The sequence below is a fragment of the Lolium perenne genome, chromosome 6 (assembly GCF_019359855.2).
Source record: "Lolium perenne isolate Kyuss_39 chromosome 6, Kyuss_2.0, whole genome shotgun sequence".
Classification (NCBI taxonomy): domain Eukaryota; kingdom Viridiplantae; phylum Streptophyta; class Magnoliopsida; order Poales; family Poaceae; genus Lolium; species Lolium perenne.
The window spans coordinates 10,638,908-10,655,421 of NC_067249.2; the positions used below are offsets into that span (position 1 = coordinate 10,638,908).

General features: G+C 44.3%; 1 protein-coding gene across 1 annotated transcript; it reads left to right on the plus strand.

Moving 5' to 3' along the window:
• On the plus strand, positions 1 to 10,850 carry LOC127308912 (threonine--tRNA ligase, mitochondrial 1). Its single transcript, XM_051339828.2, has 20 exons — positions 1 to 348; positions 766 to 1,003; positions 1,161 to 1,220; positions 1,323 to 1,412; positions 1,571 to 1,645; positions 1,779 to 1,907; positions 1,994 to 2,083; positions 2,364 to 2,452; positions 2,561 to 2,657; positions 2,750 to 2,836; positions 2,937 to 3,021; positions 4,180 to 4,274; positions 4,379 to 4,411; positions 4,606 to 4,692; positions 6,093 to 6,185; positions 6,762 to 6,854; positions 6,935 to 7,156; positions 9,678 to 9,749; positions 9,963 to 10,034; positions 10,602 to 10,850. The coding sequence occupies exons 1-20, from the start codon at positions 86 to 88 to the stop codon at positions 10,695 to 10,697; spliced, it is 2,166 nt and encodes a 721-aa protein (XP_051195788.1). The 5' UTR covers positions 1 to 85; the 3' UTR covers positions 10,698 to 10,850.
• The last annotated feature ends 5,664 nt before the right edge of the window (positions 10,851 to 16,514 follow it).

The window sequence follows — 16,514 nt, forward strand, 5'->3', positions numbered from 1 at the left end:
CCAAACAAAAAAACCCTCGGGCTCAAAGCCTCAAACCCTTACCTTACCTTCGCAGCTCATCTCCCCTTCCAGCCGCCGCCGCTATATGCTTGCGTGCCTCCGGCGAGGCCTCCCGCTCCTCCGGCAGCACCGGCCCCGCCCCCTCCGCTCGCTCTCGCCCTGCCCCGCTCGTCTGCTCCCCCTCTCGTCCCTCCACCTCTCCAGCGAGGCGATGGCAGATCCGGCTCCGGCTGTGGTGCCGGACGGCGCCTACCTGGAGGCCGTGACGCAGAAGCGGATCCGCATCTTCGAGGAGCTCCAGGCCAGGCAGGCCCTCGAGCGCCTCAACATCGGCGGCGAGCCAATCAAGTAGGTCTTCTCACCAAGTGCGAGCGTGTTTTGTTTTAGGGGGTCATAGTCAACTGAGAACTAACTTTGTTTTCGATATCATTAAATCTCTGCTAGATATGCGTATGTATGTTCTGCTAGATATTTCAGCTCACGTTGTCAGGTACTGTTCACCGGGGCATTTGATTGTTGGCGAGATCTAAAGATTATTATTAAAGTATTACGTAGGAAAAAATGTTCTGTCTGGTTTGACAAACTTGCATTTTAATTTTAACCCAGGATGACACGGGCGTCATATGATTTAGAACCTGAACACCATCCTACTCTTTTCCTCATTATTGCGAATTAAAAATTCAAATGCGCGTGGAGTCATCTGCTTTACACGATGGAGATGATTTTTTCCCCACTTGTAATGCTGTTTTCTGCAATTTCATTCAGGATAACTTTGCCTGATGGCGCAATCAAGGAAGGCAAGAAGTGGATATCAACCCCAATGGACATTGCTGCGGGGATATCAACTGGGTTAGCAGCTAGCTGCTTGATAGCTCAAGTGAATGGTGTACTCTGGGATATGGCGAGGCCATTGGAAGGTGACTGTGAACTGAAGTTGTTTAAGTTCGATAGCGATGAAGGCCGTGATACGTTCTGGCACTCGAGTGCTCATATTCTTGGAGAGGTGAGTTAAAGCTTCCCAAGATATCTTTGGGTGTATTTTTTCTTGTTTAAGCCCAAATTGCGTGTTATATCCGCATGCTGTTTTGGCTTTGCCCATGTTTCTGTTAGAAATCATTCTCGAATTCATGTTTTTACTAACTGAATATGTTCATTTGTAGTCTCTTGAGCGGGTGTATGGCTGCAAGTTGTGCATTGGTCCTTGTACTACAAGGGGGGAGGTACGAAACTATTCTAAGTTGGGGTTAGCGCATGAGAATAAGTTAGTTCTATTTTCCAATCATTACTCATTTTCTAATGTTTCCCACTTTGCCTATTATAAGGGTTTTTACTATGACGCCCACTACAATGACCTGACACTGAATGACACACATTTCGATGCCATTGACAAGCAAGCCAAAAAGGCTGTTGCGGTATGCTATCATATTCTACTTAATCCAGATGTACTCAATTTTTTTCCTATCCTTATTTTGTGGAGACTGCCCACCCATTTTAAAGTAGCACCTTATATATGTGACATGACTGAGCTGCTGCTTTAACAAGTATTTTACTTCAACACAAATTAATGCAGGAAAAGCAAGCATTTGAACGCATTGAAGTCTCCAGAGCAGAAGCCCTTGAGATTTTTGCCGAAAATAAATTTAAGGCAATCTTCTTCGTGCATATGTTGTTCCTTTTGATTGTTTATATTTATATTTAAATATCAGTGTGTTGATTGTATCACACATGACACGTCCGCGGCATTTTATTCAATTTCTTGAATACTTTTGGAACTATAGGTTGAAATAATTAATGAATTGCCCGAGGACAAGACCATCACAGTATACAGATGTGGTCCTTTAGTTGACCTTTGCCGTGGCCCGCACATCCCAAATACTTCATTTGTTAAAGCTTTTGCTTGCCTCAAGGTATTTTTCCTTTTTTTATCCATTGAGCTACAGGTTCTCCTGATGATATTTGGTACTTCAGATTTGATATTACGTGTAAATATTAGGCTTCAGCATCATATTGGAGAGGAAAAGCAGACCGTGAGAGCCTGCAGAGAGTATATGGAATCTCTTTCCCTGATTCTAAACGTCTCAAGGTACATCATATAATTCCTGCTATCATTGATGATGTGGAAACTGGAAAGTTGTCATGCACATGTATTTTTCGCAGAATACATTCCTTGAACTTCAGCTAGCATCTTTCTTTATTGGTTAGCTCAGACATACTTACTGTATTATAAAATATGGTTACATCAAAGACATCACAGTCCTGAATTTTAATTTTAGGTAGTATACACTTCTAAGTGTTTTTTTATCTTCTCGTATTGTCAACGCCCTATTCTCTTTTTCATGCATGCTTTTCTTTACGATCTGCAGGAATATCAGCATATGATAGCGGAAGCTAAGAAACGTGATCATAGGTTATTAGGGCTGTCACATGAACTCTTCTTTTTCCATCCACTTAGGTACCTTAGCATTTCCTATCTGAATTTTCTTCTTTTCATATCCTTACTTCAGATCTTTGTTTACCAGACTGCCTTTAGAATAGCTCTTTGAACTTTGCAACTATGCAGCCCAGGAAGCAGCTTCTTCCTTCCAAATGGTACTATAATATACAATAAATTGATGGATTTTATGCGACAGGAGTATAGAAAGAGAGGCTACCAGGAGGTAGTATTAAATACAACAATTATCTTTTTATATCATCGATAGTTGTACAACAATGTGTGTTCTATATTTCTAATCCATTTGTATGTATTTAGGTTTTGAGTCCAAATATTTACAATATGCAACTTTGGGAAACCTCTGGACATGCTGCAAACTACAAGGACAACATGTTTGTTTTTGAGGTAGGCACATCTGCAGACGCTGCAGAAATATTGTGTCATGCTATAGATACATCGCTGACGGGTGATGACCTTTACGGGTGGTTATTTTACTCTTGTGCAGATTGAGAAACAAGAATTCGGCCTTAAGCCAATGAATTGTCCTGGCCATTGCCTAATGTTTGGCCACAAGGTTCGATCGTATAGAGGTGAGCTCCTCTCTTGCTGTCCTGATTCCTTTAATCAGAAATTAGTCAAGTAAATATGTAACATATTGGAACTAGGTCTAGTAGGTCATATACGTACTATGTACCATCACTGGTTATTAGAAAATAGCGCACTTAGGCCATGTGCAATGAATAACCATATAGTGTGGAGCTACCTATCGAGTACTGGTCCGTAGTTTCAATACCTTGCAAGATCTCAATTGTGCAGATCTTAAAGCTTCTTCCTTTCTGAACTGTCTTTCTTGTAAGATCTTACGCTATCGTTTTATTACATTGGTACTGTGAGAAGATGCACATTTATTATTTAGCAGTCATTGCTTTGTCTCATTTTGGTGACCTGTTCTTTTAATGAAAATCACACAATATTTAGTTGCACACACCACTAAATCACCCAAAAGCTCGAACTGATGGAGAAAGATTGTCCCTATGCGCATGTTTTTTTTAGCCCAAGCTTGCCCTGAAAAAATGGGTAGTCAAAAACTCTGCCAAGTTTTGCTTTCTGAGGCCTAGTTTGGTACTAGAGTTTTTGTGAGGATTAGTGGGGGTAATCCCCACTTATTTCTAAAAGCATGTTTGGTACTAGAGTATTGAGTGAGTTTCATCCCCGCTTATCCCCACTTTTCCCCAAATCTTAGTGTATTTTTCTCAGTCCCCAATACTCTACCCCTATCTAGTGGATTGGGGATGGGGTTTTGTGGGAATTGGGTGAAGGTAGGGCTTTTCACCCAATACTCTAGGGGATTATCCCCACTAATCCCCACAAAAACTTTAGTGCCAAACAAATCCTGATGAGTTGGCCAGTGTTGGCAAGATTGAACATAGTGGGTAAAGATGCTTCAATATATTTCAACACAGAGCGCAACAATCCAGTTTTTTTAGTTGTGTATCGAGCTAGCCTTTTCTAGGTACAAGTACCTGAGCCCAAGATTATGAAGATGATTAATTATGAGGCCGATAAATGTTTAGTACTCAGATCAGTGAAAACTTGGCATGCACAATTTGAGCTATGGGTTGTGTACAACAATAAGTTGAGCTTCTCTAATAGACTGTTTGAGTAAATCCTGTGTGCTTCTTTACTCATGTGGATCTTTACCAATTTTGTGCCTAATCGTAGCATATCTGCTTAATGAAACCCTGCAGAGTTGCCTCTCCGCATGGCTGATTTTGGGGTTCTGCACAGAAATGAGCTTAGTGGTGCACTTACTGGTTTGACACGTGTCAGAAGATTCCAGCAGGTAAAGGATAATTTGATCCATGATTTTTGCTAAGATTAAAGAAATGCTATCGTTTCTGATTAGCTCTATACTTTGATCATTGTTTTGCTTTATGTTCCTTTCAGGACGATGCCCATATTTTTTGCACAGAGAGCCAAGTAAGTTTGTGATTGCATAGAAACATCTTGCTGTATGAAATACAGAAATATATTCCATGTGCAATTTTTCAGTAGGTTTCAGAATTTAGCATATCCTACAGTAGTTGTGCTGTGGTTTGGATTTATTGACTGCTTGAGTTTGTTTCTGAGTTTGTATTATTGCATACCTATTTTAAATTATTTCGTTGGTGCAGATTAAGGATGAAGTCCGGGCTGCTTTGGAATTTGTTGATTATGTTTATAAAATATTTGGATTTAAATACGAGTTAGAGTTATCAACGGTAACCGTCGTCTCCTCCTTTTATTGTACTTGTAACATTTGCTGCAGCTTCCGAAACATATGTGTCAGTTCTCGTGAAATGATGCCACAGGTCGCAGCATGCAACTTTACTGTACTGAATAAACTTGAAGTATTTAAATGCATCTTAGTAGACAACCTTGTTTCCTTTTCTTCAGTTTCACATATTTATGATCAAAGTTGAATTACTACATCATGTAAATATATTGACACTCTTACTGTGGTATGTTACCATTGATTTTCCTTGTGAAAGCACTGAACATCTCAGCAATGATTCAGCGCTGGGTATGTATCCATTGTTGCATTTTCTCGTTTTATTATGTTTGCGTAATATATGTTTCGTTAGTAATAGGTGTATGAATGTTGGTCTGGTTAATGAAATGCATATCGATCTATATGCTGGTTTTCTAGGCTGCTAGCATTATGATCAATTCATGTGCTGTCATCTTTTTTTTGGTCAAACACTGAGAATATTAGCATGCCATATTTGATGACCATGGCATTTGGCATCCAATTCAGCTTGATCCCAACGGAAACATAAGGAAACCAAAACAAGGAGAGAGAAAAAAGAACAAGTAAACTAAGATTTTGGCACATGGATTGCTGATTTCCATGCGGTCCTATAAAGAGCCAAATCTTTAGGGATATTGTAGTCCCTCATATCCTAGCCTATCACATATTACCTCGTTCCTAATCCGGTCCTTTCTTGTATAGCCACATATCCACTGTAGCATGCGCATCGCTGCAACACTCATTTGCTGGATGTGTTGTCTTTTAGTGGGCCAACATTCTGCTCCGTATATAACTTACTTTAAGCTTTTGTGGGACCTTCTTGTCACATAGGATTCCAGATGCTTGTCGCCACTTCAACCATTCTGCCTTGATCCTGTGGCAAACATCCTCACCGATATCACCATTGCTTTGCGGCATTGATCACAAGTATTGGAAGGTGTCCCTCTTAGGCACTATTTGTCCTTCTAAACTAAGTTCTTCATTTTTGCACCTAACACCACTTAAGTCGCATCGTGAGTACTCGGTCTTGGTCCTACTAATTCTAAACCCCTCATCAGTCCCAATTCAGCCTTATTGTGTGCACATTTTTCCATCTCTTGCGTGCAATGTGTAATCAATTCGCAGCATATTCTAGAATACGTATGAAAACATGAATAGTGTTAAAGATGATAGAGAGAAAATGGCTGCTCACAACTCTACATTTTGTTCCATCAGTGTAGTTATATCTTGTACAAGAGTCATGTGCCACATGTGCTTAAACCTACTGCTGGACCGGCCTTGTTACCATATTTACTGAATAAATAGTTGATGTTTATTAGACTAGTTAATCCAACTAATCTGAAATAGTCTCACAAATGTTTTTTTTTTCAGAGACCAGAGAAGTATTTAGGTGACATTGAGACCTGGAACAAAGCAGAGCAACAACTGACCGAAGCATTGGCTGAGTTTGGGAAGGAATGGAAGGTACCTTTATGGATCCATTGGCATAATGTTTCCATCACTCGGTGCTGCTAGATGTGCATTTATAACACCTAGTACTTTCAGGGCATGCTTGGTTTATAGCTTAGTTTGCCACAACTATGCCTAGGCAAAGTGTGACTTGCCACAATGAAGTAGCTAACAAAATCCACAAGAGCGTGGCAATATTTGCCAAAAAATCATATTGCACATGGACCATAAGAACAATAAAGTGTGGCAAGCCACAGTTGTGGTGCAAACCAAACACGTACCTATGAAACTGTAGCATGCCTGAGGTTAGGACTTGGTCTGGCCAGCTGTGACTGGGAACCAAACAGGGCGGATACAAAATGTCAGGCCCTGCGACATTTTTCATAGCCTGATTTGGGATAGCTGATAGTTCTTGTAAACCCAAGTTATCAATGTTAATATGTATGCGGTTTTTCGTTCTTCTTGTGACTGATTGGGTTTGTATCAGTGTTAGCAGGTTAGTATTTACTGCAGTGTTCTAATTGTTACTGGAACAAACTGCCAGTGCCTGGATGTTTCTTAAATCATGATTCTGTACTTACACCTGTGCAGATCAATGAAGGGGATGGTGCTTTCTATGGTCCAAAAATTGATATTGGTGTGTTTGATGCCCTCAAGAGGAAATTTCAGTGCGCAACTCTGCAGGTTCTCTTTAATGTTATCTTGGCATCAACTGTTGAGAATCAAATTGTCTTGTATTTAACCTTTATTATTGTTTGTTGCAGCTCGATTTTCAACTGCCCAGTCGCTTCAAGTTGTCCTATTCTGCAGAGGATGAAGCCAAGCTTGAGAGGCCTGTGATGATACACAGGGCAATACTAGGATCAGTTGAAAGAATGTTCGCCATCCTTCTGGAGCACTACAATGGTAAATGGCCTTTGTGGTTAAGCCCTCGCCAAGCCATTGTATGCTGTGTATCGTCCAATTCACTAGAATATGCAAAAAAGGTAATAGTCCTTTTTATCTGAGAATTGATTATCTTCATATTTCTTCTCTAGGCCGGCTAATAATTCAATTTTCCTGGCTAACTGTTCTTACTTGGTCTCCATTGAAATTTCATGGTATCTTTGCTGTTTCGTTGTGGTGTGTTACTGTTTTTCCCTTTCTCTTTTACATTCAGTTACTATCTTTGTGAACATGTAAGTTATCCAGTGAGTTCTAGGCATGTTTGATTCTGTCAAATAACTTGTTACTATATGATAATGCTACTTACCTTTTTCCCCTGTGGGCACTTTTTGTGGCACATACATGTCATGTTATCCATATGTGCCAACTTCCATGGTCAAACCTTTCTGGCATGCTTGTCTTTATTGAGTATCCACAGTATGGAGTATGGCCGAATTGACCACGGAATTCTGCATGTATGCTCGTAGGCCCACTTTCCTATTGGAACCCCTGCAGATGCACATCATCATGGGTGTTGTTTCACCCTGCCCCATTTTTTTTTTTTGAACAACACCCTGCCCCATTGAAGAGCACCTTAAAACCTCTTGTTAGAGCATCTCCACCGGCGCCCCCAAATAGGTGCCGGCAGTGCCCTATTGGGGGCACCGACACCTGCTCCCCAAATTGGGGAGAGGTTGCACACATTGGCGACCTCCAAACGTCTGTCCCTAATAAATTTAAAATTTCACAAATTTTGAATTTGCACAAAAGACATCAGATTTCATTAGAATTTGTATACAAATTTGGCAAATTTAAACTACAAGACGGTAGAAAACACCTAATCTAATGATGATGGTCAAAGGCGCGGTAGTCGAGGAAGATGTCGGCATCGTCATCCGAGGCAAACTCGAAGTCGTTGTCCTCTGGCTTTATCGCCAGCGCTGGTGCAACCCTGTCGAGGTCGATGATGTTGCCGCTGTTGATCGTCGACCACCACTCTGCCTGCCGGCCGGTCGCCGCCGTCACGTCCTTGTTGAACGACTGGTTGAACAACAAATGCTGGCCCGACGCATCCTCTGTATCGTTGGCGCTGCGGTAAGCCGCTTGCATCTTCATCTCCACCTCCCATCACTTCTCCGGTGGAGGTGGCGGGAGAACCGGCGTGAGGATCGGTGGCGCCCAGGCGGCGGAGGGGCCCCGGCGTTGAGGAGGACGAGCTTGCCCTGTCGCGGATGACGATCCTGCTGGCCCGTGTCAATTGTGGCTAGGGCGTCGAATGCACTAGAGCTGGAGCTAGAGCGTGACGATATTGAGTGCACCGCGGGAACGGCGGACCAGAACTCCAGACTGGGCCACGAGAAAGCACACCTGCCAGCGACTCCTCGCCGTCGTGGGTGGTAGCCGTACGCGACGAGTGTGGCATCGACGCCATGCCCATGCCACCAAGATCCCCGCCGACGCGGTTGAACCGGCTGGAGTCGGGGCCAGGGCCGGCAAACCTGGTGACCTCGGCCTCCTGCTCCCACGTCGCATCGCTGCCTCGGGAACCGGCGCGCCCATTGACGGGATGGGCGGTTACTCGCTGCTCGGACGGCCCCACACGCCGAATCCTACGAGGCGCTTCGCGCCTTGAGCGTAGGGGCCAGCATGGGGTTGCTGACTATTTTATTGGGCTCCAAGTTGTGCCTCGGTGTGCGACCAAATTGGGATCGCTATTGGGGCCGCCGGTGGAGATGCTCTTATTGTTGCTTGTCTGTAACTTTTCAAATTGCACTAGTTCTTTCTAATGTCAATCTAGCGCGGTTACTTGTTAGGGAATACTGCATGTTGCTGGGAAATTCTGTTTTAGGCCCTCAGCTTTTTTGTTGGGTCTGTCGAAGCCTTAACTTATGAGGACTTCCAGAAAAAGTTTAATCTCTAGGCTATGACGTATTTTTTAAAATGTGTTGTCTGTCTGGTTACTTTATAGGATGTAGGTCGACCTGTTGGCCATACAAGGGGGTTTACCCAAAGATGTGGGCTTCTTATGGGCCTTTGTGCAGTTATATAATTGAGATTTGTTTGCAATGGTTTTTCCTGAAAAGAATTCTTTCATTCTTTGACATGGTGGGTATGATGTAGTCAATTTGGATTGTCTCTATTGTGATCTACTTGATTGATGGTACATTTGAAGCTCATGTAGTCTTTGTTTAAATTAGGCACAGTTGAGGATCAATCTTGGGTGAAAAAAGCGTGCTTAGGAGTGCACTTAAGCTTGCCTAGGTGCATGGTGATATCAGAACTCCTAATTCAGAATTCCTAATGCATAGTTACGGTTAAGTGTGCCTAGGCTAGGCATGTGCTTAGGTGAGATAGGTGCTAGGCAGAGGCAAAATTGGAATTTAGGCTTAGTGATTTTTGAACCACAGGATTAATAGATTATATGCACCGGATGTACTATTATTGAACTGTATTAACCATAGTCCATAACATATGTGTCTTGCAGTCATAGTAAATATTTTCCATGATAACATGATTTCACAATGTAGTTGACGTGTCTACATTAGGACACTTGGTGACTGAAGTGTTTGCTCTCATGCTTAGGTTCATGCTGAGATACGTGAAGCTGGTTTTCATGTTGACATTGACATGACTGATAGGACAATTCAGAAGAAGGTAATCAAATCTTGCCTCTCAGTGCGATTTCTCTGTTTTCTGTTGAAGTATATTCTTATTGTTTCATTTGTTTCTACTATCTGAATGGCTAAGATTGGAATTATATATAGCTCTGTGTGGTATACAAAAAAAATGATTATTGGACTGCAAGGATCTCGTTTTTTCCTTGATCCTGCATCTAATATGGCCGAGCTGGCAAATTACGCATTGCAGGTACGGGAGGCTCAGTTGGCCCAATTCAACTACATTCTTGTTGTCGGTGCAAAAGAGGCAGAGTCTGGAAAGGTTTGACTTTGCTAACTCTTTCGTAAAAGAATGGCCTTGTAAACAGGCCAATATTACTAATTTAAGCATATCTTTTTTTGTTTCGCGTAAGATCTAGAGTTTAGGCTGAAATAACGGAAATACATATTAGCCAATGATGTATATTTCAAACACTCAAAATCTCAATATGAACTACTTTATATTCTAGGCCACACAAAAATGACAAAATCTCACAAAGCAGTCTTGAAATGTGCACTATTCGCTATACTTGGATCAATACTTTTGTCGTTTTTTGTGTAGCATAGAATATAAAGTAGTTCGTATTGAGATTTTACATGTTTATAGGATACATCATTAATCAAAGATTTATTTTTATTTTTTTGAACATGCAAAATATGATGGTTGAAATTATGAAAAAAAGATCTACATGTAGCTTGGCCTCCATTTGGTGTTTCAGCTAGTGTAAACGTTTATATTCTTTCTATCGTAAAATCATGTACCAGGCCATGTGTACTTTTTGAATACTAACAATGACAAATTCTGGTTCATATGGAAAGCTGAATTATATTTCATGACTTATACTGACAGGTTGTGCTAAGGGTAAGAGACAGGGCAGATCTATCCACCGAAAGCATTGCTGATGTCATCACGCGTTTCCGTAACGAAGTTGCGTCTTTCCTGTGATTTTGAAGATACAGTCAACTTTTTTTTGCTGAACATTCACTAGTGTTGTAATTTTGTGCGATCTGGCGTGAATGACACCAAATCGTGATATCTTGTTCCTGTTCTCACAAGTACACATGATTATTATTATTAATTCGGAGAGTGTTATTACTACTTCCAGCCCTCTTCGAAATGTGACAGCAACATCCAGGATAGGACATGATCAGGATAGAAAATTTTCTGCAGATTCAAAAGTATGAACCGAAGACCTCATAAGAAGATTTTGCATCAAAACTAAAGAGCAGCGGTCGAAGTGTCTCCATTTGTTATTTTGCATCAAAACTAAAGAGGTGCGGTCGTAGTGTCTCCATTTGTTTACTCGAATACGCTGTTTCTTTTAATTCGCAATGGATACAAATATAAAGAAATACTCCCTCCGTTGAGTGTGGACTAATAGAACCCGGCGGTATGTGAACCTGGCTTAACTCAGCTTCTGATTGGTCCAGAAAATATACGTGGGGCCCACTGCTGCAGTGTGCTGTACCTATGCCACAGTAAAATACATATGTGGTCCCCCCCATCCCCCCATCGCATCCTCTTCTCTGCCACCTATCCATCCCCATCGCGGTTCAAGGCCGTCGTGGCCGACTGCGCCGCGCACAGCCGCATGCGCCTGCTGCTGCACTTCCTCGGCATCCTCCCCGTCGCCAAGCGCCGCCCAACCTCGACGCCGCCCGTCCTGGACGCCACGTCGACGGCGCCCTGTCCTCGACGCCGCCGTCCTCGACGCCACGTCGACGGCGCCTCGTCCCCGACGCCACGTCTTCGACGCGGCTCGACGGCGCGAGTCCCCGTCGTCGACCCGTCCTAGACGGCGCGCCTGTCCCCGGTGCCGCCATGTCCTCGACGACGCCCCGTCTCCGACGCCAGATCGACGGCGCCATGTCCCCGACGCCGATCCGTCCGAAACGGCGCCCTGTCCCCGATGCCGCCGCGTCCTCGAGGCCGACATGTCGTCGACGCCGCACCCGTCCCCGACGCCAGCTAGACGCCGCCCTGTCCCCGACGCCGCCTGTCCCCGACGCCGCGCCGTCCCCATCGTTGCCTTGTCCTCGACACGGCCCCCGTCCCCGACGCAAGCCACGCACCGGATCGGGCGCATCGACGGCGCCGCTAGTCGAGTCGCCCTCCGACGCTAACCACCACCGCGCGGGCCTGGCCATGGGCGCACCACCACAGCAGGAACGCCCGCGACGGTGTCCGCCTCCGCCGTCCGCCCGCCCGACGGCTGCCGCGCCTCCGCCATCAGCCTCTCCTCGCGCTCGCGCTCGCGCCGCCGCTGTTCGCCCCGACGGCCATCTACTACTGGTGACGTTATTCTGGAGGAGTGGAGGACTGAGGAGAGATATGGCGTGATTTGGGGAAGACCCCGCCGCCCCACTCTTCTCTTAACTGCATTTGGCCCACCTCTGTATTGTATCTGTATCGCGCGTGGGTTTGGAAAAGTAGATCAGCTGTTGTGTGGGCCCCAGCAAACACATGGACCAATGGCAGCCTGACTTCCACCAGGAGCATATGCCGACCGGTTCACTTATGCACTTTCCCCCTCCGTTCCTTTATATAATGCCTATTGTCTTTTGGCACAGTAATTAACGCAAGCTAACTTATTCACACAAAACCCCCAGCGCTATTTTGGAGAAAAGAAGGAAACAGGAACGTCAGGCGCCGTCTTCTCCTCTTCAACTTTGGGAACGTCCCAAGTGGGCTAAGGCCTTATCTCTTCCGCTACAGTAGAGATAGGCGGTTGAGAGGCGACTCAGTTCTCTGGTTCTCGCCGGCAAGTCCGCCGCTCCCCTTCACCTCCGGCCGCCGTTTCGGCGCCGTGAGGTGGGGGGGAGCTCCGGTCCTTGTCGTGTTTAGCTAGTTTGCTTCTAGGGGTGCGTGTGTGTCCTCCCGACGAGATCGAGACGGTGGCGATGGCGTCGGTGCGGTGGTGGTCGTCCTCCCCCTCTTGTCCCCGTTACGGCGCTTGCGTCGGAGAGGTTGTGGAGGCTGTTTGGTGCCTGTGCTTGACCGGCGAGGCGGTGGCGGCGGTCAAGCTGGGGCTTTTTGTCCCGGGTCCTCTTCCCTGCTCTGCCGGTGCGTGCTCCGGCGCTGGTGGTGGGGTCTCCGGGGTTCGCTTCAGGAGCGGGTGGCCTGCTGCGGTGGTTCTGCTGCGGCCGGCGAGCCCGGATGGGGGTGGTGCGGCTGCTGAGGATGGGAAGTGGTTGGCGGTGGTGGGATCTGGTATGTCTGTGCCAGATCTGGAGCGGGTGGTGCTCGGCGCGTGTCGCCGGCCGCTGCTCCTTTGCGTTGAAGATCCAGCTCTCCGGGGCTGGTGGTCACTGCGGCTCTTCAACGCCTTCTGGCTTGGGGTGCCTCCGGCTCCTTGGGTGGTCGTCGACGGCGGGTGCTTCGCGGGTGTCCGCGCTGGTGGAGGTTCGCCTCGATGGCTTGTGGATGATGAAGATGAAGATCCTCAGCAGTTCCTCTGCCTGTATCCGCTTCTGTTCTGCTTGTATTTGTACGCGTTCAGATCTTGTATCCTTGCTACTGTTGGGTGAATACAAGTATTTCCATCAAAAAAAAAACTTTGGGAACGTCGCCTGCCGCCTTCTCCTCTTCAGCTGTGGGAACGTCGCCTGCCGCCTTCTCCTTTTCAGATGTGGGAACGTCGGGCCTATCCTCCTTCACCATGAGCCGTGCAGCGGAGGAGTCGATGTCAAAGAGAGAACACGTGGGACACGAGAGCCGGGAGAGAGAGGATCCGATCGTGAGAACTGAGAGAGAGAGAGATGAGGCGTGCGACCAGATTGGTCCATGTTTTTAGGACGGGAACATATTGGATACCAGATTTTCTCTACGTCAACAGATTTGTTCCAGATTTTCTAGACGGGAACATATCGGTGGAAGGGGTTCTTTGCAAGAAAACACAGCTTTCCTCTTAAATTCTAAAACAAAAGCGAAAAAACAATAGGCATTATAGAAAGGAACGGAGGGAGTAATACACACATTGATACAATACACAGTAGTTTCAAGTTCAAACGTCATAGAACATTTGGTTGATTTGTTAGTTTCTCTAGGTTAGGTAATCGGCAAATTGGGATCGAATTACTAAAATAGACTAACATAATCTTATTTGGATATGGATATATCCACTTCCACATCCACATTTCTTTCAAATTTGAATACCATATTTGTATTTTTCTTTGTTAAAACGGATTTGAATATTACCACTTCTATTTTCAATTTCTCGATTATGAATATTCTATTTATTTATTTGCAAATCACGAATAGGAATATCGGATAATATGGGTTAAGCTATTAGTTTCCACCATACTGGTGCACCTATCTATCTAAAAATATAAAATAACTCCCCCGCAAGGTCTCAAATGGGCTTAACGTCTCTTAAAGGAAAAAAGGCTTTTGGGCCTTCGACGTCGCCGCGTCGCTCCACTCTAGGACAAACCAATCGCAGACCGCACCAGAGACGGGACCGGTGTACCTCTTTGTTCACTGCTGTAGCTCATATGTTTCCATTGGATCTGCATTTCAGTTGTTTGCATCTGTGCGCCGCACTTCTTCAGCTAGTTTCTCGGTGAGGTGATAGGTAGTACTTCCTCGTTCCTCCATTCCAAAATGTAGCTCTTGGGAGGGTTTTTAAAATGTAGCTTCAAAATGTAGTGTCGCAGTTTTGGTCGAATTTGGTCTAAATCTCGATGTATATAGACACCTCTTGGTGTATAGGTTTGCTCATTTTGGGGAAAAAAAAACTGCGAAACTTAATTTGCAACGGAGGAAGAACTTGCTCTAGGTACCTGAAATTTAGTTGACTCCCATTCTGCATCCGGCCTCTTTCTTATCTTGCTAGCTGTTTGACTGTAACATTTAGACATTTTTAGGTGCTGCTTTAATTTTTTTACACTTACTGATGTAGTACTTTATCTTTTGGTGAGGATAAAATGAATATTTCTGTGTGTGCAAAATTACTACATTTGGTCGGATGGTCTAGAACAAGTGTAAATGGTGCAGATCAAGATTCAGTAACAGGCTTGGTGAGCACATTGGGTTATTCTTTTCTTGTAGCGAGTAATTGGCGTAACGTTTCTAGCATTCTGTGAAGCATCTTCTGATTTATATAGGAACAGGGAGCAAGTACAACAGAGTCCAGTCAGCTGACTATAAGATATTAAACAATATATTTTAGATGAGTTGGAGGAGAGAGAAGAGGAGAGAGAAGGGAGGTGGGCTACTATGCAATAGCCAGCTCTTGCACGTGCTCCTAGGCACCTTGTGAGAGTGAAATGTGGGCCATATATTAGTAAAGTACTATATTCTTATAGCCAACTATTGTACATGTTAGCTATATAATGACTACAAATGATATGACATCTTGTTATAGCCAACAGTTGGCTATACTATTGGAATTGCTCTTATAGGAATCCTTGTACTTGTAGTAGCCCATTTTTCTTCAACCTCTAAATAAGATTGGAGTTGGAGATATCAGCTAGAGTCTGCAACATAGTAGGAGTACATTTTACCCCCAATGGAAGTTAAAGCCCGAATCTGTATGATTGTATCCCCTGCTTCATAGTTTCTTCAACTCGGGTGCCTTTTTCGATAAAGGATGCTTTATTACTTTTTGAGAAGCAATTACATCCAGCACACAGCCGTTTCCGAGTCTTAAGTCCAAAAGATATCAAACGAAAAAGCTAGGCGGAATACATATCGCAACGATGAATCATATAACGCCTAAGATGTGGGTGGAGCTTCAATCCGTAGACTATGCTGCCACCAATGTAGGAAAAAAGTATCTCTCGCCGTAGCCTCCAACCGTGTACAGCCTCCGTAAATAGGTCTCGGTTCTCCATGCGCTGAAGAGGTAACCACAAACGGAGAATACCTGTACATCTGTAGATGATCTGCAACAAAGAGCAATTTTTATCGTTAAAAATCTTGTCATTTCTACTCAGCCAAAGAGCCCAGATAACTGCTAGCGCCCCCACCCTAAGAAGCAACTTGAACCTTGAATCTATACCATGAAGCCAATTGCCAAAGACATTGGCCACACTAGTCGGAGGATACAGGGTAGATGCTACTTGGATGATAGACCAAATAGATCTCTCAAATTGGCACTGGAAGAAAAGGTGTTTTATGGTTTCATCCTGATGACAAAAAACACATCGAGTACTTCCGTGCCAATTTCGCTTAACAAGATTGTCTTTGGTGAGAATAACTCCTCGACGAAGATACCATCCAAAAAAATTAATTTTTAATGGTATCTTCATCTTCCAAAATTTCTTATTATTATCAACTGGTAAATCAGAATGAAGAATGGCGTTGTATAAAGATTTGACTGAGAAAGAGCCATCTGCATGTAAATTCCACCTAAATTCATCCGGCTCAGGTGATAAGTTAATATCCCCCAGCCTTTAATTAGTGCATTCCATGCCAATAGCCTTTGTCCTAGCAAAACTCGTCTGAACGTCACATTCGGTGGCGAGGTAGCCATTACTGTGACAATGGTATCACCTTGGCGACGAACAATACTATACAACGCAGGATACTGTTCACATAGGGGGGCATTGTCTAACCAAACATCTTCCCAGAATCGTATATGTGCTCCATTCTTTATCGAGAAAGTACCATGACGAAAAAAGATATTTTTTGTCGCCATGAGACCAGCCCAGAAGTGTGAATCCCCAGGTTTCCAAACCACTTGGGATAACGTCTTCGAACCGATATATTTTCTCCTAAGAATAGTTTGCCAAATCCCATCCTCTGTAAGAAGCTTAAAAA